General features: G+C 43.6%; 1 protein-coding gene across 1 annotated transcript; it reads right to left on the bottom strand.

Annotated features, from left to right (window-relative positions):
• Positions 1 to 163: 163 nt before the first annotated feature.
• LOC137916314 (exostosin-1-like) lies at positions 164 to 22,210 on the bottom strand (the record flags this gene model as incomplete). The annotated part of the gene is made up of 11 exons (XM_068759358.1): positions 164 to 349; positions 1,395 to 1,566; positions 2,455 to 2,615; positions 5,745 to 5,834; positions 8,342 to 8,437; positions 8,846 to 8,964; positions 11,896 to 12,028; positions 14,606 to 14,725; positions 16,744 to 16,851; positions 18,783 to 18,876; positions 22,096 to 22,210. Coding segments are annotated over 11 exons (1,394 nt in total), but the record flags the coding sequence as incomplete, so codon positions are not given.
• Between the last annotated feature and the right edge of the window lie 1,666 nt (positions 22,211 to 23,876).

Below are 23,876 nucleotides of genomic sequence, written 5' to 3'. Positions count from 1 at the left end.
TTTGCACCCGGTGCATTTTGTAGCCTAGTAAAACGTTCATGTGTGTGTTGTCTTGTCACGTCCCGTTGGCAGGAAACACAAGAACACACACACACACACAAGCACATGACCAATGTCTTCCTCTCTGTCTCTGTCAGGGATTTTGGTGTCTCTCCTTTTGCATTCACAGCTTCTCAATGTCCCTGTATTTCTTCCTCAGGATGGAAACCTGGTCCCTGAACAGCACAGGGTCCAGTCTCATCTGAGAATGCACCAGGGGCATGAAGCCCAGCCAATGAGTGAAGACATTCATGCAAGTCTGTCGCTGGGCGAAGTGATCCGGGTCAGCCCAACGCGACGCCTTCGAGCCCTACGTTTGAGGAAAATAAGCAGAGAAAGGGAGAAGGTAAATTTGAATAAATCAATATCAAATCAAAAAATCAGCTCATAAAGTCTATGATGCGAATATTGAACAAATTACAGCAAAAAAAAAATAATCGGAAGAAAAATGTAAATTGGGAATAAGGAACTCTGTTAGCATCAGAAAGTGACCCTGTAACAATAATCTGCATGTGCTGTTAGCTGCTAACTGCCAATAGCTGCGTACACCCCACAGTTGTGGAACCACATGTATTTTGTTTTGCAGCTCAGACGAGGTCAAAATAAAACCTGACATGATGCTAGTTGCTAGCAAGTTGAAATGCACATGCAAACACACACCGGTGAGACTTTGACCCGCATTCGCTGTCTTGTGTCTGCAGGTTTCCGTTTGGTCACAATTCAAGAAATCAAGTGAAAGAAACGGCTTTGCGCTTTCAATGAAAGCAGAAACAAAAAGGCGACGTCCTCAAAGACCCTTGCTTTGCACTCGAGTAAATAACTGTATGTTTTTACAAACTATAGCTATATGAGTGAGGGGGGGGGGGCAGGAAGTGATCGAGAGACACTGAAGAAGGAGAGAGAAAATCAAGACTTGCTGTGCTGCTTTCACAATTAAGACATTAATCACTGAGTCCATACTGCCGAGTCATCGTTCCTGCCCCTGGTCACGCCATCAATCAGAGTTTGACACAGGGCTGGTTGTACAAAACACACACACACCTACACACACACACACACACACCTTCACACGCACAACATGCAAAAAATGAGATCTCCCAAAGAGAAGGTCAAGAATGAATTCAGCCCGAAGCTTCTCCACCATTGCTCATTCAAGGCAAAGTGTTCCGCCTCTTTGAATCTTCTTTTCTACGTATAAAACAGGCTAAAGAACTCGTTCTCTGCAAAACGAATGACCTATAAACCATTGTCAAACGCTGGTCGTGCTATAGAGCAGTGTTTTGATCAAATAATTTATTTCTGATGCGGATCCTTCAGCTTTGATTCAATTTTAAACGCTAATGATCAGGCTCCACCTGGGTCATCAGGGTCTCCTTGTACTGCTTCTTCTGTGTGACTTTGATCGGCGGTTGCTTGGTAACGGCGGACACAAGGAAGTTCATCAGGATGTCTTCGCAGTTGGCCACGCGGTCCACCGTGCTCAGCAGCGTGGTCGGGACGTAGTGGGTGAACAGGAAGTGGTAGTACCTGAATGCGGACGCGCCCAAAGGGACAGAAGAAAGACATTAGTCATGCATTTCTTTATAAAAAAAAAAAAAAGTGCACTTTTATTCTTCTTTGTATGTTTGCTGTATCGCAATATCAGCAGCACGGGAGCACTAGATCATTGTCACCTTTTCTTCTTGCTGACTCATTTTCCTGTCCCGAGTTGGCATTTGAGATTTGAAAAAACAAAAGGACTAAAGCGCCGCATTGTGTTCTAACAATAGAACGAGGAGAGCACTGTTTGTCTGCGTGAAGGTGCTTGAAATCCCCTCAGAACAACACTCTTCCACTCTTCTTTCATTTGCACCCCTGCCTAATAGTTCTGGTAACCTTATTGTCTTTCAGTTCTTGCTGTGTGCTTCAGTTTACGAGATAAGCGAGGTGGAGGGGAAACCGTTTCGCCTCGGTTTCTTTTCTTACATTCCCCTTCTAATTGGAATTGTGAGAGATGCTGCTGAGAATGACCTTGCCATTACGCTGCTTTACATGCATTTGAATATTTATTTTTAAAAAGTGATTGCACGTTTGTGACAGAGGTTCAATCAGTGTACAATTATACAAAACAAATGGCTTCCAGATGATGTGTTTAATTTACTACCACCGCCAAAGCGGTTGTGTTTATTTCTAAACTAATAATGATATCAAGGTGAATTCAATTTCTAAAGGTTTGTTTTCATGGTTAAGGAATCTAAAAATAGAGATAAAACAAATGTAGGAAAATATTTTTTGCTGTAAATTACAATGGGACTGAGGAGCTTGGCGGAGTTCTGCGCTCTCTCAGTGCTTTTCTAGTTTCAATCGGATTAATTAAAATGAAAGGTAAGTGTCCTCAGCTGCAGTCGACATGTACTGTGACTGTGGTCTTTGTACCTGTGGTAGAACGCTGCACCCGTCAGGACCATAGAGTAATTATTGGTCCATTTGGAGGTATAGCCCCATCGGGATCTGGAGTTATCCCAATAGTGGCTCCTCGCCGGATAACCAACGATGCGCTCTGGAAAACTTTGCCACACGATAAAGGCAAAATCCACCTGAGGGAGACAGAAAATCAAGAAACAGACCAGAGGCTCAGGAAAGGTGGAGGAGGGAAATAGAAATAAAAATAAGAGGTGAATAAACACGAACAAATAAAACACAGTACTTGTGGGAACAGAGGAATGGACAAAACAAATCATTAGAAATTCAGGCGGCAGCGGACGGGGCTTCCAGATACAGATATAAACAACTTATTTGCAGTAGATGGCATTTTGCCTGCCTGACCAGGAAGCCAATCATCACAACAGCGGCCTGAACTTCTTCACAGTCTCAGAAATGGCATTTAAAGTGGCGTTCCAGCATGGGAGCACTTTGTCTCCCACCTGAAACTCTTCCCATTAAATCAAATGTCACCGTCGTATCTACATCACTTCAGCTTCACTTGAATTTAAAGTCTGAACTTTCACTCTCACACTGAACCTCAATGGACCCGGAGGGAAGACACACAAAAAAAAAAATCCACTAATTTACTCAGGCATGATGTAGACGGCTTTAAATGCGTGCACCAGCAGTTCTTCAGAGTGTCTGAATGCTCTTCTAGATCGTTCCCTAACAGAAGGAATCTCATCTGGAGTCATCTGGAGCACCTGGTGTCCTTGATGGAGCCTGAGCGACACGGAAAAGTGTCTGTTTTAATTTAAAAACACCGGTGAGACATGCGGACAGACGCACCAGAGAATAAGGATCAGCTCATAATGAAATACTTGGTAACACACACCTCAGGAGACAAGGGAGAAAATTAATTACCAGAATGAGAGGAAAGGTAGAGAGACACGGATGGATGGAGGGTGAGGGGGGGGGAGGATGTTCTTTAGCAATACCTTGCGGCCTCTGTCGTGAATCGCATGAGCAACTATTGTAAAACACTGGCGCTAAACTGAGAGAAAGGTTGGAGCTGCCGTTCTCAGCGTAGCCTCTGAAGAACAGAATGTGTGTGTGTGTGCGTGTGTGTGCACGAGTGTGTGTGACGTCTCCACGGCTGAGCCAGAAGGATTAATGATATCACGCAAATTTAATTTTGCCTTCAGAGATTAAAAGGCTGTATATACCGGTAATGTGAAATGGCATGTGTGTGTGTGTGTGTGTGTGTGAAGAATGTGTGTTAGAGTGACAGAACCCAGATTCTGTAGTCATAATCTGTCTTTCTTGATTATGGTTTAAAAGAGAGGCTCGACATGGCTGAGGAATTCAAGGCAGGAATCAAAGTTGGTGTGTTTGTGTGTGTTGAAAACGAATAAATTCTACAAGGCTCATATTGATCCAAGGAGCAGAGGGTCAATCCAGCAATAGATCCGTCACTAATCTCTGGAGACATTTGGGTTTAGCATGTCCACATGTTATGAGATGAAGAGGAGTCGCATCGCATTCTAGAGCCGTCCTCTCCCAGTCTCAGGTGTTTCAAGCCGTGATTTCAGAGGAATAAAGGCGGCCAAAATGTGTCTGAACCTGACCTCGCATCCAGCGGTTTCAGAGCGCTGCGGCTTTGACAGTGCAGCAGCAGTCTCAGTGTGATCCCAACAACCTGCTGGGGTGTGAGGGCCACACCGAGGCCACCGGGGGGGGGGGGGGGGGGGGGGGGTTGCAGCCGGGTTGTTGTTTGAAACGCCTGTGGAATTCACGCCAGGCACTCTCTGTGGCGTGTTGTTCCTCTGTTCTCCGTAGCGCTCTCACATTTAGGCGTTTAAAAAGGAATTGTTGCTAAACGGGTTTCCAGCGATGCCTGACCCAAAGCATATCGGAACGCCGCATTCTAATTTGTGTCAGAGTAAGGCTTTTGCAGTGCCAGAATATCTTGGAATCACTGTATGGCGCAGCGGTTAGTGCTGTGCAGCGTTTATATGTGCTCGCCGTGTCCGCGTGGGGGTTTCTCCAGGTTCTCCGGGTTTCTCCCACCCCCCAAAAAAACATGCATTTTAGATGCATTTGTTGCTTCAAATGAACCGCGGTGTTTGAGTGTGTGCGTGAATGATTGTCTAAAGAAGCATTTCTACATCCACCACATTGAAAATGTCTTTCAAAGGGCATAACGGAGCAGCATACTTGCCCAATGAGGCAAAACCTCTGTCAATTGCCCCCCCCCCCCAGTCATATTCTGTTAGCTAATCTCTCTTCATGGAATAATCATACATCTAATGAGCTGAAACAATGCAATTAGGAAATTGGCACAGCCACTCTTTCACTGAGGTATTATAATATGAACAGTCCTATTAAAAATCTAATGTTCTTTATTGCACATTTCCACTCACTTGACATATTTCAGCTCCTTTCAATAAATCGCCTCACTGTATTAAAAGGGCAATTAGAGCAACGGGCTAGCGAGCACACCAGCAATTTACTCGCCGACAACTTTTCCTTCCCCCCCGTTTCATAAAACAAGCCGCGGGCCCATAAAACTTGACTTGAGCAAACTCGCAGTGCAAGCGGCACAAATTGTAAATGGCGTAAAAGTGTAATTGTGATCCCATCAGAGCAGGAAAGGTGAGCATGGACTCGCTCCCATCAATAAAGCATCTCGGAGTTTTAAAGATGTGCCGGTCCTCCGGGGCTCATTGAGTCGCAGTCCATTATGGATCGCATCTTTTTTCCTCCTGCATGGAATTCACTCAGCAATAAACACGATGTGTTCCGTTTAACTTTTGTAACATTTGCTATGCTAACTTAAAAAAAAACATTGAATCAGCGCTGGCAAAGAGGTAAATCTACGACATGGCTGTCTCTAATCAAAAGTTTTTCTTTGCCGTTTTAAACCTATGCCGATTTTCTCCTGATGCATTCGGAATCCTTTAGAGGCAAAGCACATTTTCCTCTTCCAGTTCAGAAGGTATTCCAATGTTCGGCAGAACGGGGCAATTCATTTGTAATCAATGGTATTCCTGTCCGGACGTGGGCTGACTGCCTCATTTAAGTAAGGATCAATACCGTGCTAAGACGCCGCCACCTTTTGCCGCCAGCTGACATAAAGCCATGAAGTGTAAAGTTGGTTTTGAAAACATTTGCAGAGGCCAGATTTCAGTTCAGACGTCTTCGGATGTGGAAAGTTTGTTTCCCACGACTTATTAGAAGTTACCCAATTGTGTGTGTGTTTTTTTTAACTGGGTTCAGAAAGGTTTACAAATCAGGCTCACCTCATTGGTTGAGAGAACCGAGTCTTCATCCAGACTGAGAACGGCGTCGGTGATGATGACGTCATGGGGGAGGAAACGACTGCTCATTGTCTGTCGAGAAAAGTAGAGAGAACTGAGGCATTATTTACGACACAGTATAATAGTATACACAGTATACAGGCGGTGGAGCTGCTCTTGTTTCAGACCCAGCTGTGTCTATCGATCAAACTCCTGACTTAATACGTTCTGTCTGACTCTTTATCAATATGCTACCTAATAGAAAATGCTGTAGACAATGATCCAGTGGCCCAAAGAGAGCTGCTGATGATGTTATTGGCTCATGATTAAAATGTAAATTATTTAACTAGTGAGTAAATAAAGTTTGGGAATAACCCGTCTCCTGAAAACATACAGGCAAGGGACAAAATCAGTCCCTGATGTGAGCGGGAATATATTTATTTTACTTTGTCGATTACGTTTTTATATAACTGAGCAGAAATATCCGTGTCGAGTACCGTCGCCGCAGTGACGTTTAGCACGGAGTCACTGGCATAAAGCAGAAATAATTTACAGCCTCAGGGGAAACATTAAAGAGGCTTATTTTAAGTAAGAGCACAAATATCTTCAAGGTTAATTTCTACTTCTGCCCAGCCTAATGAGTCAGTGCAAATTCATCAAGAAATTAAGCATCACGTTTAATGAATATAAAGACAAATCTCCTGAATTCCACATTTTAGAGTGTCACAGAGGAAAAAACTCAATTAAGTCAGTGCTTAAAGTGAATTTGCTTTGAATAGACGGGCCTGTTATCGGCAGGGAGGTGATGGGTTCAGTCAGGATGTATGTGATGAAGTCACGGATGTTCAGGATCCACTTCATCACACTGGACATCTAATTCCTCATTGTTCAGAAAATAATATGAAACTCGTCACTGTCAAAATTACTTACTGTTAATTAAAAAAATACATTTTGTTGTGATATACTGCCAATGACCGGATGGGTGAAGTCTTTTCGGTCAAATGAAACAACAAACGAAAAGGTATACATTGAGGTCAACACAACCTTCTTTCAGGTTTCCGCATGAGAGCCTGCCTGACCTTTCAACTCTTCACTTTTGTGCTCTTTCACTATAATTTAAATGCATACCAATTTTGGAGATGAACTTATCGGTGTGGGGGGGAAACGTGATTGATGAAGGCGAGATATACCGTAGTCGAAATATGAACAGTCATATTGAGGAGAGTAAAGGTCATGCTTTTAATAATATTGATTTGTGGGTCACAAATGCTAAACAAACACTAATAGTGAGGCCTGAGTGTGAGGAATGTGATTCATCCGGTTTTCCGGTCACATTGACCGTGTTCAGTCAGCTTAAGGACACTCGATGGATTTCAGCAGTGACGACCTTCACGTTCATGGTTTGCCCTGCACCTTTGACATCGTGATCTTCATCCAGGTTGAATAATGATCGTCAACTTCCAACAATTCCTACAAGATTTCAAAAATGCCCACATTCCAGAATGAAATTCCAGAAAAGGGGGAGGCCTTCCTATCAGGCGCTCCGTTCTCCTTACTCATTTGTCATCATGCAGCAAGTATTTATGAGCAAACAATCAGGCATGCGCAGCAGACTGGCCACTAACAAGGAGGTTAAGGCTAATTTAAAGTGACAGTTCAAAGCTGGAAACTGATACATTTCAGCATCAATGAGCCTGAGCAAGGATCCACTCTTGTTTTTCTTTGGGTTTTAACCACACGAGAGTCTGAACATCTGCCATCCGCAAGGGTATTTGCTTAATTTACGGAATCATTCATCATGAAGCGAAGCTCTGAATGGTGCACAATTCCTCCTGGGAGTCATTTCAAAATGCTTTTATGCGCACGACAGGATCATTTTAGCTATGTTTGATCTTTTTGAATTGATCTTATGGTTAAATTATGCTTTTTTTAAAAAAAAAAAAAAGGAGGGGGAAGAAAAATAATTTTCTGTTTTGTCTGAAGAGAAATAACTCTGCAAATACACCTGAGAGGTTCTGAAGGACATTTTGAGTGTTGTCATCTTGAAGCTAAAGCCTGGAAGGGATCAGCCTGTTATATTAGAGTGATATTAATGTGCTCGAGATATATGTAAGCTTGTATGAATGTTTTTTGGTGTACGATTCATGATCAAGCAACAAAGATTCCTCCATTAAAGGTTTTAATTCTGAAGTCTTGTCAGAAAACAAGCACGATTTATAGTGCAGGGAATTTACCATTTGGAATTTCTGATCGTTTTGATTGGAAAAATCTCGACAATATCTGGATCCCATTTGGATGAAATTCAGAATTCAGAACCCAGGATCCAGAATCTATGATCGCTTCAGGACAATCACCAAAATTTCATCATCTGTTCCTGGTACCATTCCCAAACATTCCTGAAAGTTTCATCAAAATCCGTCTGTATCTTTTGGAGTTATGCTGCTAACAGACATACAGACGGATAAACAAATGCCTGGAGAAACTACAATCAAAGAATCTTTGAGTAAATGTCTTTTATCCAGATGAGACAAATGTCTTCACTGCAAATAAGCAAAGTGTCCTTTAATGGGTAATGGATGCAAACAAACAGCAGCTGTTACCTTAGTCTGTCCTTCAATGACAGTGAGAGGCACGCTGGTTGAGGGCCATTTGTTCCTCGGCGGTAAAGGCGTGTTGCAGTTCCACAAAACCACAATCTGTTGAGGAGAAGCACGTGCAGGTGACTCTTGTCCCCTAACCACCAACACCAGCGCATGTTAGACGCTGCTGCATGACTTTTTATTACGGCTTCTCACCTCCAAGGTTTGGTCACATTGTCGGTTTGTGAGTGGACTTCTTTAAGAAGAAGTAAAACTTTGGGCCACATTATTCATCGTTAAATGAAGTAATTGGGGAAAGAATGCTAAAAAAAATGTTTTTTGTTCGTTTGTACTTTCCTGCACAAGAGACCAATCAATGTCTTTCCAAAAAACCCAATTTCAGCAGCGCGGCGTAAGAAGGTAGACAAAAAAAAGGATAATGTAAAAGGATAAGGATAATGTTGGATAAGGGTGGATTATACAGTATATATATCATTAATAATAATGATGATGCAAAGCGCTCACCTGTGCACAGAACTTAGACTTGGCTACGGCGATGATGAGCTTGACCACAGGGGACATCTGGGACTGTAGAGGCGTCACCGCATGGATCACGGCTGTGAACTGCAGGGAGGGGGTTTTACCTGCACACAAAATACGACGGCCAGATTCAGTCGTCACGGTTGAACCGCATCCAACACCGATTTGCGTGGATGGAGCTCGCCGCGCCGCTCCGTAACGGTGATCCGGACGCAGTGGACCCTTCCGACAGCAGAGATACACGCTCCTGGGCCCCACGGTTGAGCACGAGGAAAGTCCGACCAAAGCAGGAGTGAACCGTATTTGAGCGCCATTTTTTTGTGTGAAACTGAATGATACTGAAATTGATTCCTGTACACCGCACAATAAAACAGCTGTTGTCCGTTACTTTTCCTTTTTTTTCTTTTTTTGAGGACAACAAATGAAACAAAAAGCACAAAGGAAGAAATTAGGAAGCGGAAACAAACCTGAAACGGCTTCCTTTTGATAAACGATCCCCGACATACGGAACAATGGGGGGGAGGGTTGAGGAAATCGATTGTCCTTGTGTCAGCCTCCGCCAAAGAAATATAAAACTATTACAAAGCACTGGCTTCTAGGGTTAGAGTTTATTTTATGATCACAATTTCCCATCCCATAATATATGAATGAATTCACTATCTACAAAAGAATCTCATGCGTTTCTAAGCCTTCATCTTTCAGTTTACATGCACAGTAAACATTTTAATCAGATAAAGTAAAGCATTCACTATCATGTTGCCATAGTGATCAGTCTATAGACAAATGAAGGACAGATGAACGGAAGTCCAATGTTGCAATTCCTTAAGACTCAAATCTGCCCTCAAATAACCTGGGGGGGGGGGGCAGATACAGTAATACACAAACACACACACACACACACAATTTTCACACCAAGTTCAGTAGGCCAGGACTGCAGGGATGTACGATACCAAGTGTTTGGTGGTTATGGGAATAAGGGAATTCACATCCTCATGGTAAGTGGAGCTAGAGTGCTCTTTAATGTCGCTCCATCCATCTCCCTGACACCGCGGCCCCCAACCAGACATCTCAGGTGGGCCTAGTGGTATTTATGGAGGCATGAGGTCCTCTCTTGTGGGAGGGGGGGGTCTCGAGAATAGCTCAGTCTTTCTGCTTCATTAGTGCTTTCTTGAGATGGCGATATGCTAATTAAATTGTGTTTTTTTTTTTCCCACTATACTTTTTGCAGACAAATTGCTCTCCTGATTAGAACAACGTGGTCTTGTTGTAATATATAAATGTTGATGGAGCAGCTGAAAAACACTCCCAGAAGCAAAAGCATATTAAGAACTGGCTGATTTCATTCATTGTCTCGGATACCTATAGTTAATAATTGAAGAAAGTTTCATTACATTTAAATATTCAAAAGTACAACTCTGATTTTCGACTTTAATACAACCGGAGAAATTCTCTTAAAGTTTTTTTTTTTTTTTTAAAAAGCATAAAACTGACCGTGAACCAAAGATACAACAAAATACCCACAACCCTTCTGAAATGACTGCCTTAAATCTGAAATAAAAGTCAAAGCAGATACTTTAAATGAGATTTTGTTGCTTTGAAATCAGACCCGTTTCACTGAAATGTCACGCTAATGCAAGTGAAGATGAGCAAACACGTGCACAACTACGAGGGGCAGCGCTGCCCACACAGTGACAACGTTCCACCAACCAGACGTGGCTGCGGCAATCAAATCAGGATCTTCTCACGGCGACGAATGCCGCCGTATTTTGAGCATGGAGTCAAGCGTTCCGAACTCTCAGGCAGGCGTTTTGGAAAAATAGGGAATTGAAACCATCAAATTCATGGTGTTGACAAGTTACCGTCTGACCTGCAGCTCAGGAGGCGGCGGCGGCGGCTAAAACGGGGATTTACTGCGGGGACAGGAATTGAATGCGCCTCCTATCCTTCCCTTCTTTCCTCTGTTTGACCCTTGTGTCCACAAAGCCTCAGAAAAAGACAAACATCAATCTAAATTACAGCCTTAGTCTGCAGGGAATCATTCCGGTCAAGCCCTGCATCCATACGATGGATGGATGGATGGATGGGAGGATGGGTAGATAGATTGATAGATAGAACTGGCTTTATGCCCCAAAACATAACTGTTCAGTGAAATCAGACACACAAATTACTTGTTGCTTTCAATACGTAGTATTTAGTTCTTTGGGTCTGCCTCGCCCTGCCTGCAGGCTCTTTGCCCCGCCTCATTGTCCTGCAGCCCTCTGATTGGTTGCATTGAGCAGAAAACGGGATCACTGAAGGCTGAGCCTGGAGCGGCGAGCTAGCAGCGCTTAAATAAGCGTCAAAATTAAGAGCACATATTGCAACGCTGCCGTAAAAAGCAGCCCATCATTTATTTCTATGACGACAAGCAGGCCCAATTTCACGGTCACACCATCTAAAAACGCCCCGAGGTTGCTCTGCTATTAGGATGGACTCCGTCCCCTTACGCCGCCGTCTCATACTGGGTGACTGGCGAAACGATCATAATGTAGTTTAGCCGTATAGCGTCTCTATAGCATCGCGCCACTCACCCCAGTCTTTAAGTTTTACAATACAGTTTGGGTGAGTTTGGTGAAAGATAAGTGTCATGACGATGCCATGGGATCAGCTTGTTAGCCCTGGGGCACAACGTGAGCCCCGTGTGGTTTGGTTTGCATTTATTTCAAAAGAAAATAGAAATTGGCAGCATTAAATGTGCAGCACATTAGCCGCTGGCAGTTTGTGTTTACAGCGATGTCCACAAATGTGTGGACTGTCAGGCAAACTCCAGCCTTACAGCTATTTATACGCTGCGATTCATGTTATGATTTCTAAATGGGAATCCTGAACATTTATTTGAGCCAAATGGGATATTAAAGTATAATATCTGTTCTTTATTTAAGATTATTTGAAATCCGATGAAACTGGGTGGATTTTAAAATATCCCGACTTTGCCTCGGTTTTGTTGAGAGAATCACGCCGAACATCCAAACGCTCACTTTGACATCGACGCTTACCCAGACTGGCGTAGTAAAAAGGGAACTGGGCGGGGTCGCTGGAATACTGGGGGAGTGCATAGAGACCACCAGGTAGGGAATTCCACAACAACTGGTTTCTGGACACGTGGGCCTCCACGCGGTCCTGGATGATCTGGAATAAAAGAGATGGAGGCAGCAGAACGAAAACACACTTCTTGTCGTAAAGGAAACTTTCTCCACTGATTGATCTATTATTTACGGGCAGGGAACTCTCTTAAAGGGGCCCCGGACTCCGGAGACCAGACCTGAGACGCTTGACCTGCTTCACCCGGGGGCGCCAGATCGCTCCCAACACGAGAAGTCCATTAGCTCCTCAACTAACGCTGTCCATACGGCGAGCGACCAAAGGTCGTGTTAGGCTGCCGAGAGGAAGGCCGGCGGCAGACTGACAGCCATGATCTAAGGTCAAGAAGCGCTAAGACAAGCACTCAGAGGTGATTCGTTAATTATGTGACGTAGCAGGAATTAGAAAGCATCACGCAAATTCAATCCCAATCCGAATTCGCGTGTTCTCCCCCCTGGCATCGTTCTCGTGTCACGGCAGGACAGAAAGACGGGCGCGCTCAGAAGGCATTTATATTCCATTATCGTGGAAGAAAACCGGTGAGTGGCACCGGCTGAGGGATAATCATGGAAGCCTCACCGGATCCTGAATGACAAACTCTTGAGCAGGAAAAAAAAAAGAAATCCAAAAAAATATCTTCCTCATGAGAGAATCTCACAACCACCAGTTGTGTTTTATTCATTTTTCCTCTCTCATTTATTCTTCTCCCCCCTTCAAACACACACACACACACACACATGAATTCTCCGTTTGATAAATCCCAGCAGACTTACCAAAGCTGTGCCGGTTTTATTTACAGTGTGATGAGGAATCATTTTTACACAATCAGGGTATCTTTATAGAGTCAACACGAGATGTTTGGCCTCCGGATTTCCTGTTGTTGAAGAGACATTCTTTTTAAAAATCTACAGCAAAAATATTTTGGCCTTATAGCCAGCACACACACACTCACACACACACACACACACACATGCACCTCCCACACACACACACCCACATGCACCTCCTGACACCAACTGTCAGGCTCGCAGTATGTGGGGGACTACAGGAATCAGAAACGCCCCATTTCCTCCATTTAACCTGGTGCCATGCTGGCCTCGAGTTTTTAGCACATCTGGCCAGCTGTATATACCTGTCAGTGGTCTCCTGTCTAATCTCATACCCTGCTAGCGCCGGGCCTTTGGCGGTTTTATTTCCACTCCAAGAATTCTATTCCAGAAACGGTTGAACAGCAGGAAGAAGGTGGCCTGGATTGTAACGCTTTCACGTAAAGCAAATCCTTATTCCTTAAAATCAAAGGGAAGATTTGTCGTGTCTTATGTGAACTTAAGCATCGACGTGCAATAACAGGCTCAAATGAGGCTCCAGAGAAAAGCGTTTCTAGAACATCTTCCAGTCGTGACGATGATTAATCAGGACCGTTCCTGGAGTTTTCATGAGTTTTAAACATCCTTTTGATTAAAACTCATGAATGATATGTAAAAAAAAATAATTATTCAAGGTGAATCCCGTTTAATCAAATTGATTAGAGTCAAACTTCTGTGAGGATTTTAACGTTTGAATGGAGTTTCTGGCTGAAAATCGATCGTGCTTGGAACATTTTCAACATTTTCAATGGGAACTATTTGCTGAAAAAAAGATGAATATGTACAAAATAAAAATATGGCAACACTCCAGCGTACGGTCGATGTATGAGCCAAGTTTCACGAAGAAATATCGATTCGTTTTTGAGTTCCACGCCAGACAAAAATAAATAAATGACATAATGCAAGGCAAAATCTCTGTGACCGTACTGAAGTTAGCTGCAACTGATGGAGGTAATAAAATAGGATAGGAAAGTTTCGGTGCGTTTTCAGAGACGCTACGGAGAACAAGCGGTCCATCAGGTCTGAATCGAGTCTGTGAAAAAGTTAACACAACGCAGGATAAAACAACGACAACAAGAGGAGGAGGAAGATTCTTATATGCCAACGAGACAAGTTCATCTTCTCCCAGCCCGGTCGGGGGAGAGGTCATTTAATGAACCAGCCTCCAGCTCTCCAGCCAGCCATTTACACCCACCCACCCACACACACACACACACACACACACACATTTTGCCGTCGCTCCAACCCGAGGGCTGCCAGACAGCAGAAGCCTCCTTCACATTTGACTCTTCACACTTTCTCTTGCTCGTGTTGCTTTTCCATCTTTTTTATCAAACCCGACGTAACTTTTCTTCGTCGGAGTTTATCGGGCTTCCTCCGGCCGTCCTTGTGTGAGTATAATATTTTGTGTCTTCGTTAAATGACGAGGAATTAATTAATTGCCCTGCAAGTTTGTTTTTACATTATTAGGTGATCAATTCAACATGAAGCGTGCTCTCCCGGCGTTGAAAGGCAACGTCAAAAACCGCCTCTTAAGCGCTCTTGAGCAAGCTCTCTTCTAAAGCCCGTGTGAATATAGCAGCACAAGTGGGAAAAGACAGCGTGGTCATTCAGACAACCTAGTTCTGGGTGACAAAATAGATAATAATTGACAACTGGAGTGAGACTTCGGGCGGCGAGGACCTGGCGCAGCAGATATTTTATTTAACAAGCCTCTCCTGACAGAAAATACGTCCAAGCAAAGATCTCTTGTTCTTACCTCCAGAGTAGTTAAGACGATTTTGGCTACAGATGAGAAGTAGGCATCCCAGAGGAACTGAGTCTGCTGGCGGAGACCCAGGATCCTGTCATGGCCCACGGACCGGGCGATGGAGGGAACCTGGAGGAGGAAAAACAAAAAAAGTAATGACAAGAGAAAAGAAAATGAAACATAAACCGGGGAGACAGGTGGAGGTAGCGCAAGTGATGCTTCTGGACATGCAGTGTGGCTCAGAGGAGGCTGCCTGGAGACTCTTCTCCTCCCACATCCTCATCCTCCTTCTTTCTGTTTCACGTCACACAGAGGGCCAGAGGGTTAACATTTAAAACATTTTATTCCAGCAGTCTAATTTAACTCTCCTTTCACCAAATAGACTTTTGAGCTGTCTAATGTGCTGCTGCTGGGTGTCAGATGTTCCTGCATCACTGCTTTAGAACATCAACACTCATCTGGGAGAGGCAGAGGAGGTAAAAAATCAAGGAAGATGACCGCGGAGCAAAATATCTTGACGCTCCTTGAAGACGCTCACCATGGGGGTAAAACAAACGGCGTCTTTAAGGAGGCCAGGCGTCCCGTTGGCTTCACAGCGAGGACTGAAACGAAAGCTAAAAGGGGCAATAAGCAGCCAGGACGCCTGGAAGACCCAAAAAGTGGTGGTGCATTTTGGACCCTGTGGTGTCTCTTCACTGAAAGTCGCAGAACCAAGCCATCAGGCATGGCCACTTTAAAGCCACTGGCGTTCGGAAGAGAGACAGTGACTGATATAGTGCTGATATTTGTTTGCCGGGAACAACAGAGATTAAATGGATGCTGGTCGCGATCCAGAGGAAGGTTGGAGACTGTGTATCAAAGGGCACTAAGCGGTTTGGCTCCATCTCCCATTGGCTTCACAGCAGAAACTGCTTAGATTTAAAATGACGGCCCAAAGAGGGAGAGAATGGAGAGAGAGAGAGAGGGAGAGAGAGAGGGAGAATGGACAGACCACATACCGCTTTCACATTAGAATGTGATATAAACATGCTTGCAATTATTTGCATCATCTTTAATTTTCTTGCTGCATCAAATATGTATTTGTAGGTCGTAGTGGAGGGAGGATGGAGATCGGGAGAGCCGGGAAGAGCCAGTTTTTTAAAACCCTCATTTAGGCTGCCTCTGTTCACAAAGGATTCTGGGATAGAGCTGAAGGGGAAGGATTGGGCCTACAACTATTTCAATGAGTAAAAAAACAAAAAAAAATCAATAGCAGCAGAATTTTACATACCATAAACATAAACCACTCCTAAAGTTCTGATTCTAGAACATCCACTTAAATCGGATATTATATGAAAGAGATGACATAAAACAACAAAAATGCTTTTAACTCCACCCCCAAATTTAGTTGAGTTGAATTAATTATCCCATTTAGCAGTTTGTTTGTGAACACGGTTCAAATAAACCAAAAACCTCTCGCTTGCCTCTCGTGCTGATAGAGTCACGGTCGGGATCAGCCAAAATGGAATTGCTCGGTTCTCTGCGGCGGGATGCGAACAGCACCAATCAAAATCCAGATCAATTTTCTTCCTCTTGATGGTGTTTGTGCTTCCACGGGGGGGGGGGGGGGGGGCAGAATCTAGTTATTAAACAGGCGTGCGTTGCAGTTCTCAGTGATGTAATTGAACGTAATGAGATTCAACTCTCGCAGCAGGTGTTTGGCGCGTCGGATGTGTCGCACGCCGAGGTTTAGTGTGAGAGAAAGCGGGCAAGGATCCAGAATCGGATTCCAAATCTGACACGATTTAGTTTACGACTGCTCTTCTATCACACGACGCACAAACCCATCATTTGGACAAAATCATCGCAAAGTGTTTTGGTGTTTTTTTATTGACTGCCCCAATCATTTCTGTTAAATTGCTGCAGGGCAGGAATTGCTTCAAGGTCCTCAAAGTTTGTGAAGCTTTTTGGATGTAAAACATTATGAGTGTGCCAAAATGTTTTGTATTGGTGTGTGTAGTTTGGGGGTTTGTATGGAGGATTGTGATTGGCTGCGGATCTCAACATCAAGAGAAACTCTTCAGGTGGTTTGTTCCCCCACAGGATTATTTGTAGGTTGGATCTCTAAGCTCATCCATCCTTAGATCTTTTTTTTTTTTTTTTTGTACCTGTAATAGGAGTCTCTCATCTCCAATGATGGCGGCTTTCCTCCAGTTAATCACTTCGGAGAAGGGAAGCTCCCAACCGTTACTCAGGATGACCGGGATACAAGCCGCCTGAAAAACACAAGCGCGAGAAAAAAACGTTAATATGAATAAATATTCTTTCTTGTTTATCTGAGTTTGTGGTGTTTGTTGTTGTTTTTTTACATCAGAATCTTTTTACATTATCTTCTTCTAGTCAATAACATAATTTACTTGAGAATTAGGCCCCACCCACTGCTTATTGTAACTGCGTTAACGATGGACATGATAAATAAAGTTTTTATGTGGCACGATTACTTTAAATTAATTATTCTCATTGTTTAACAAGATGAATTTAACCTGGTGAAATCATTTTTGTCAGGTTTATTTTGTTAAGTTTTCAACCAAGCACCATTATTACTTTTACATGAACTATAATAAATCCAAGCAGCAGCAGGCAATAAAAGTCTAAGGATCTATTTCTCCCTCCACTGAAAGGTTTATCCTTCACAGTGTTCAAGCTAAGAGTTTTACTGAAACAAATGGTTGCCAAAAAAAAAAAAAGATTACAGAAAAATGTCATTCTTTATGTTCCCAGCGTACATAAATATTTAGAGGCTTCATTAATGTGGCGTAATTGAGCGGGAGCGGTTTCCAGTTCCTACGGGAGCTTTCTGGGTCGCTGTAAATGCATTTCTGATGAGGCTGTTGAAACCATCCATCATTTATTGTGAATGGATCAGACTCGATTCTTCCCTTCGCTCCACCGTTAAACAGTGTTCACAGGGAAAAGACGGGTAATGCATTTCACATTATGCATTTGTGCCTCGCCCTTGAGCCCGCGATGTTCTAGCATTATACAATTAGACGAAATTCTATACCGGATATTGAATGAATTATGTTTTTTTTTTTGGAAAGGAGGTTTAAAATAAATGTATGTAAAATGGAACGCAAACAAGAAGCTGTCAGCGACATCTATTTGATCAAGTAGAATTTGACTGAAGTACTAGCATTGTGTATTTTGTCCACTGCTGCCATCATTACTCAAGAGTAAGAGTAAATCAATTTTAATATCCTGCTTTTAAATGACTATATTGAATTGCTCCAAAATAAAGGATGTAGGTTTCCTTCCAGGTTGAGTCAGAAAGGTTAGGAGCTCATTTTGATGACATATTGTCTGCTATTTTCATTTAAACTTGAAGTTCGACTGGATTTTCAATCAACTGAGGCCGAGAGATTAAGAGAGATTCACCAAATGCCGGGCGCATCGTTCCGTGACCTGTCTGCACGGAATCTCACTGCTTTGATTAGACTGGCTTTCTCTTTACTTTCCTCATCTTCTTCACCGCTGGCATCCTCTCAGAGGCCTCCCTTTATCCTCACATCGGCTGGACACTGGCTTTAGACGATGCGTCGGCCTATGGCAGGAGTTCCAAGGCCCATTTTTCCTAAAGAGTCACCTGATCACACTGCAACAACTTAATTTACTCTTCATTTAGCCCCTTTATAAGAGGAATCGAGGTCTGTCGCCGTCAGATTAGAGCGTGTTACAGAAGCCGGCGGCCGACAGCAGAGGCAGGACGCGACGAGATGCTTGATGTCAACACAAGATCAGAGACAGCCAGGGTGAGAGGATGAGAGGATCTCTTGAACCCAGCAGGAGGTCCACGTTCAGATTTCCTGCTGGCTTTAGCTTTGAATCGCAGAGACGGCAACGGCATAACGAGCCACGGCATAACGAGCCACTTTCCGTCCAAAAAAAAATAAAAAATACTTTCCTTGGTGGTGTGACTTTAATGAACAGTTGGAATGTGAGACAACAGACACAATTTTTATGTCACCGGTTTTCTTGTTGACCGTCTTTCGATGATGAACTTACATTTACGCACTTTGTGTTGTGATTTTTGTGTGCCTCCGTCTGTGTGGTGTGCACACAATTTCACAGGTGTGGATAAAACACAATCAATGCATGCATCACACACACACACACACACACACACACACACACACACACACACACACACCTGCAGGGCCTCCAGAAAGCGAAATGATCCCAGGCGTCGGCCCCGGGGCACCAGGCAGAAGCTGGAGTTATGCAGGAGCTCCTGATAGTCGAACCTTTGCACAAAAACAAAAAGAAAAGACAATCTGATTAGAAGATGACAGAAGGATGGAACTGCAAGTAGAAGAAGAAGAGGAAGAAAAGTGTCAAACTTTCATGGTGGATGAAACGGGACAGTATTAAAAAAACCATAACTGTTTATTTGACAGAAAAAAAGAGAAAGATGTAGAGATGACAGCACAGATGATAATAAAGCTTCCCAGAGCACTGGTGAGGGAACTGAGCCCTGAGTCCTTCTCCATGTTGGTGTGTGGTCAAGTATTCACACACGCATTTCAAAGGACAATCAAGAGAAGCTTAAGCACATATTTAAGATGGTCTCTGCACAGCTGGCAGTCCAACATGGAGTTGGATATACCTAATCCACCTCTTTTACATCATCGAACACCGGTGACTCTGAATTTATCTCATCTCATCAAGTTATATTAGGAAAGAATCCGACCTTCTGGGTTACCCTAATTGGAGATTTCTCCCAGCTGGGGAAAGCTGACCGATCCAATAATGTTCCTGAGCAGGATCTAGATGTCGGCCTGCAAACCGCATTTTAGCCAATGCTAATCATTTTCAGATTAAATTCTAAAGTGTAAGTTAGAAGCCTCTTCAGGCAGGACTGTCTCGGGTTTCAGCGTACGTTAAGCCCCTCCTAAATTACGCTAGCTCAGGACCCACTGCGAAACCAATTTAAAGTATCAAGCGCTCCCTTCGTCCAATATTGGTAGAATGGTATCATCTATTTATCTATCGGAAGCTTGGCTGTTCGATCTTCATTCCCTGTGTTCTGCATGTCAAAGTAAGCTTGAGGAGGATACTGAACCTCACACAGCAGGGATGGGTCAGATGCACAGAAACAAATACAAGGAGACAAATAAGAGAAGATGAGATAAGAAATAAGATGTGGATTTCTGCACCCGTCCAGACGGCTGTCTTCATCAGACAGCTCTGGCACATTAAAACGGCTGGAGAAGGCAAACTGTCAGCTGCTCATGATCTGCTCTCTGAAGGTGTTTTAGTCACCGTTACAGACGGCGACACATAGAACAGAGTCCACTGAATGTTGGCATCACTGTCAGGTGTTTGGCCACTGACTCAGTTGGAGTTACCAAGGATACGAACAGCAGCACATCCTCCAGAGGCTGCTAGGCTAAACCTGGAGGCTTGGAACCTGACAGTCATTTCAATGAACATTTCCCGTTAGCGGCAAGGCTTTATGTGGGCTAATTAGAAATGTCTGTACAAACGTGACGTCATTTCAAAAGATGGACTTTAGGATTGGCTGGACTTTTTCTGTCCCCGAAAACTTTGGGAGTTTTTTCCAATTTCCAATACTTCTGGCCAAAGTCTGTCTGTGCCTTTAAACCTCTGATGGGTTGTGTGTGTGTGTGTGTGCACATGATTTCAGGGCTAGCCTGAGGAGATTTCAGATTGCAGCCTAATCTGTCTGGGGATCAACTGTCCCCACAACTGCAGCACAGGGCACCTGTGTGTGTGTGTGTGACAGAAGAGAAGAACAAAATAAGACGTCAGGTGTCCAGTTTGTCGCCCCGAGACAAGGTCACGCCGGCAGCGACTGAGACGGATCTGCTCAGACAGAGACAGCTTGTCACATAAAAAAATATGGTTATTTGGGCCGAACAGCAAACAAATGGTTTGCTCAAGATTAAATCTCACTTCAAAGCACGCGCGGTCATTTCGTGCTGGTTGTGCGACCTTGATTCAATTCTTGCGTGATCTTATGTTCGGTGACATCATCTTCATCTTTGAGTAAAGCAGAGCTATCTTTGCCTGCAGCCTGTGTCCCTGACTCTAGACTGCAGACCTCCCAAAGGGCCTCTGCACATAAGCGCCGGCGATGATGATGATGATGATGATGCTGGGCCGAAGGCGGAAAATAACAAGGCCAATGAACAATGCAGAGCGCTAACGGGGAATCCATCTCAGCTTTAAAAATAAATGCACAAACTTAAGCTATTATTGTGTCCTTCATTCTTGGACAAGCTGGACGTCCTTCTGTCTGCTGCTGCCATGATGAGACTTGTCCATGACAAAAATGTTGACAAAGCCCTTCAGCAAACTGCACCCACACGCATCCCAATCACAATAGCATGGTGAAGTCCTCCAGATGGGGAAGCTGAGACACGGAAAGCTGCGATCAAAGCTACTTTTAAGACGAATGCAATCAATCCATGCCACAGATAATCAGTCAAAAATGATTTTTAGCGGAGAAACAAATGAAATAGTGTCGTTCGATAGAAAGTAAAAGTCTTCTCTGAGCTTCTCTGAGACCTCGCATCTTACTTATTTTTTTTGTTTTTATTTGGAAGACAGCATTTAAAACTGCAATACTTCACGGAGTACTTGATCTCTATATTGTTCAGAGTTTTTCAAGGTTTTGCAGGAAACAGAAGCTATTGAATAATCAGCTAAGCGGCATTGCTTAAGTAATGGTGCAGGAAAAAAACATTCAGTCTTATTATGAGGCTGCAAGGAGGACACGAATCTAACTGTACGTCTCCTAACATTTATCATTATGAATGCAACAGTGTACTATATAAAGTATGAATGACATCTCCAGTAATTATAGATAAATAAACCACACACACACACACAGGCACAATAAGTAGCAGTCCCTCTTGGTGTAATTGTGTGGACTGGTTAATTATGCATTGGAGACACGTATGGATGTCCTTGGATAGAACAACAACCTTTGTTGATTAAAGAGGAAACGTGGCTAAAAGTTGCTCTGTTGCGCAATTTTTAAGACAATGTACATAAATAAATAAATAAATAAAAACCCTGAATCCTGTTGAGGGAAATCTTTCCCTTCGAATAGCAGGAGGGAGAAAAATAAATTCGAAAAACTTTAGAATAATAAATAATAATTCATAATGAGCCAAAAGTGGAAGATGATTTCTCAAATGACATATCAATGAGTGATCAATACATTTAGTATAGTAAATCTAATAAAATAAATGAAAATAAGATTTTTGCTGCAGTGTGTCTGAGCATTGAGGCGACACATAGTCGAGTCACATTTGCTGCGTCTCCTCCGTTGAATTCCTAAACTTTCCTTTAAAAGACATATGTGTTCCAGAATGGAAGCTACAACCAGAGGCCCCCCTCTCGGCGGGACGAGATGTGGAGCAGCTGAGGGGCTTTTGTGTATCTGTGGGAGGACATGCACAGTAAATGTCCCTCCAGTATGAAAGAATAGAAACTGAGACTGCTTCGAGTCCTGATTGATCTCAGACTCAACGGAAACGTTGTCCTGCGGGTGCGGCTCGTCTTTTACTTTAGTAAAGTAGCAGCAGCTGTAGTCGTGTTGATGAAGGACTGAATGAATGGATGTTTGGCTTAAAATTCAAGCTGCTTGACTTTAACGGGTTTAGTGACAGGCAAGGGAAGTACATAAGGAGAATATAAACGATACACAGTTAGGCATTAACGTTGTATTTAATATTGCATTATTGCATTAAGTATGTACATGCCATGTTGTACTAACGTGGCTTTTGTTCAGACGAGCTTTTCAACAAGTTCTAAGTAAAGTGTCTTGTTTGTTCCTTTGCGCATTAACGCTTGCACTGCTGACACATGTGCTTGTAAGTAGTAAGGGTCAAGTATCAATAGCATCGTTTAAATATCCGAGTGGGTTCAGGAGGAGGGGAAATCCAACTTTGTTGTGTCCTCGCACAAACAAATCCAGAGTGAAAACACTCAAACACGTGTGTGTGTGTGTGTGTCCTCAGTGTAACAACGCAGCGGGAATAGTTGGAAGCAAGTTCTGGTTGGATGTTTTTTTTACCTTGTATTCAAATAACTGTGGCTCCAGATATTTGTGAGGTCGGGGAGCCAAGGAGTCCCAGATGACGCACCAAATCCACTCTGAAGGAAAAGCAGCCTTGTTATCATAAAGGTCTGCTCCCATAAGGCTGCATCAAAATACCACAAGACAGATGGCACAAGTTCACAGGAACACCTCAGCTCCCAGAGCATGTGGTGGGGAGAATGATTTGCATGTTCATTGTGACGTCTGCGTGTCTTTGAGATGCAACTACATTTCCATATCTATCTGTGTGTCTGTGCGTGCGTGTCTGTGTGTGTGTGTGTGTGTGTGTGTGTGTGTGTGTGTTTCTTTCTACGGCTGATTTGAAACATGGGTCTCTAGGCTGGGATTAAAGCTTAATGTTGTCGACTGGTCTGGATCAGAATATTAATGCATGCATGCTAACAAATGCAGTCACGCACACACAAGCACACACACACACACACCCACACATACAAATGGAACAAAAATTCTGGAATAATGTTTTGCTTCACAAATTGGGAGAGGAAAGGCTCTTGAGGGAGTTCCATTGGAGGAGGCTAAACGGGTAACTATCCATCCATCCATCCACTTCCGCTTTTTCCGCCTCACAGGAGCTGCTGGAGCCGATCCCAGCTTGCTATGGGCGAGAGGCGGGGTAACACCTCGGACGCGTCGCCAGCTGCGTGGGGCCACAAAGATCAGCAGGTGACGGGTTGACATTTTAAAATCACAGAATAAGACCGTCACTGTGTGTTTGTTCTGTGGGGGTTGTGTGAGGCTCTCTCTCTCTCTCTCTCTCTCTCTGTGTGTGTTTATCAGATATGCGAGTAGGGAAGGCACTTTAATGGAGTAGGCAGGCAGAATGTGGAAGATGAGCTGGTTATTTCCTTGTCTTGCATTGGAATCCAAACGTTTTGTTTTTTCTTCATCACAAAACAAGTCCCCCCCCCCCACACACACACACACACAGACACACATCTTGAAGTAGTGTGTGGATGTGTGGAAGCTGTGAGGTACCATTATCACCTTCTCTACAGGTTTCACAGGGCAAGGATGGAGGATGATGGGCCTGTGTGTGTGTGTGTGTGTGTGTGTGCGCGCGTGTTAACACACCAGCTACATTCCTTCTTCTCTGTCTTTCTTTCTGCTTTATGAGACACGTTAAATAGGAAAATACAAACCATAGTTACAGGC

Source organism: Brachionichthys hirsutus, unplaced genomic scaffold (assembly GCF_040956055.1).
Source record: "Brachionichthys hirsutus isolate HB-005 unplaced genomic scaffold, CSIRO-AGI_Bhir_v1 contig_353, whole genome shotgun sequence".
Classification (NCBI taxonomy): domain Eukaryota; kingdom Metazoa; phylum Chordata; class Actinopteri; order Lophiiformes; family Brachionichthyidae; genus Brachionichthys; species Brachionichthys hirsutus.
Note: the sequence above shows the minus strand (reverse complement) of the source record. Positions and strands in the feature narration are given on the sequence as shown.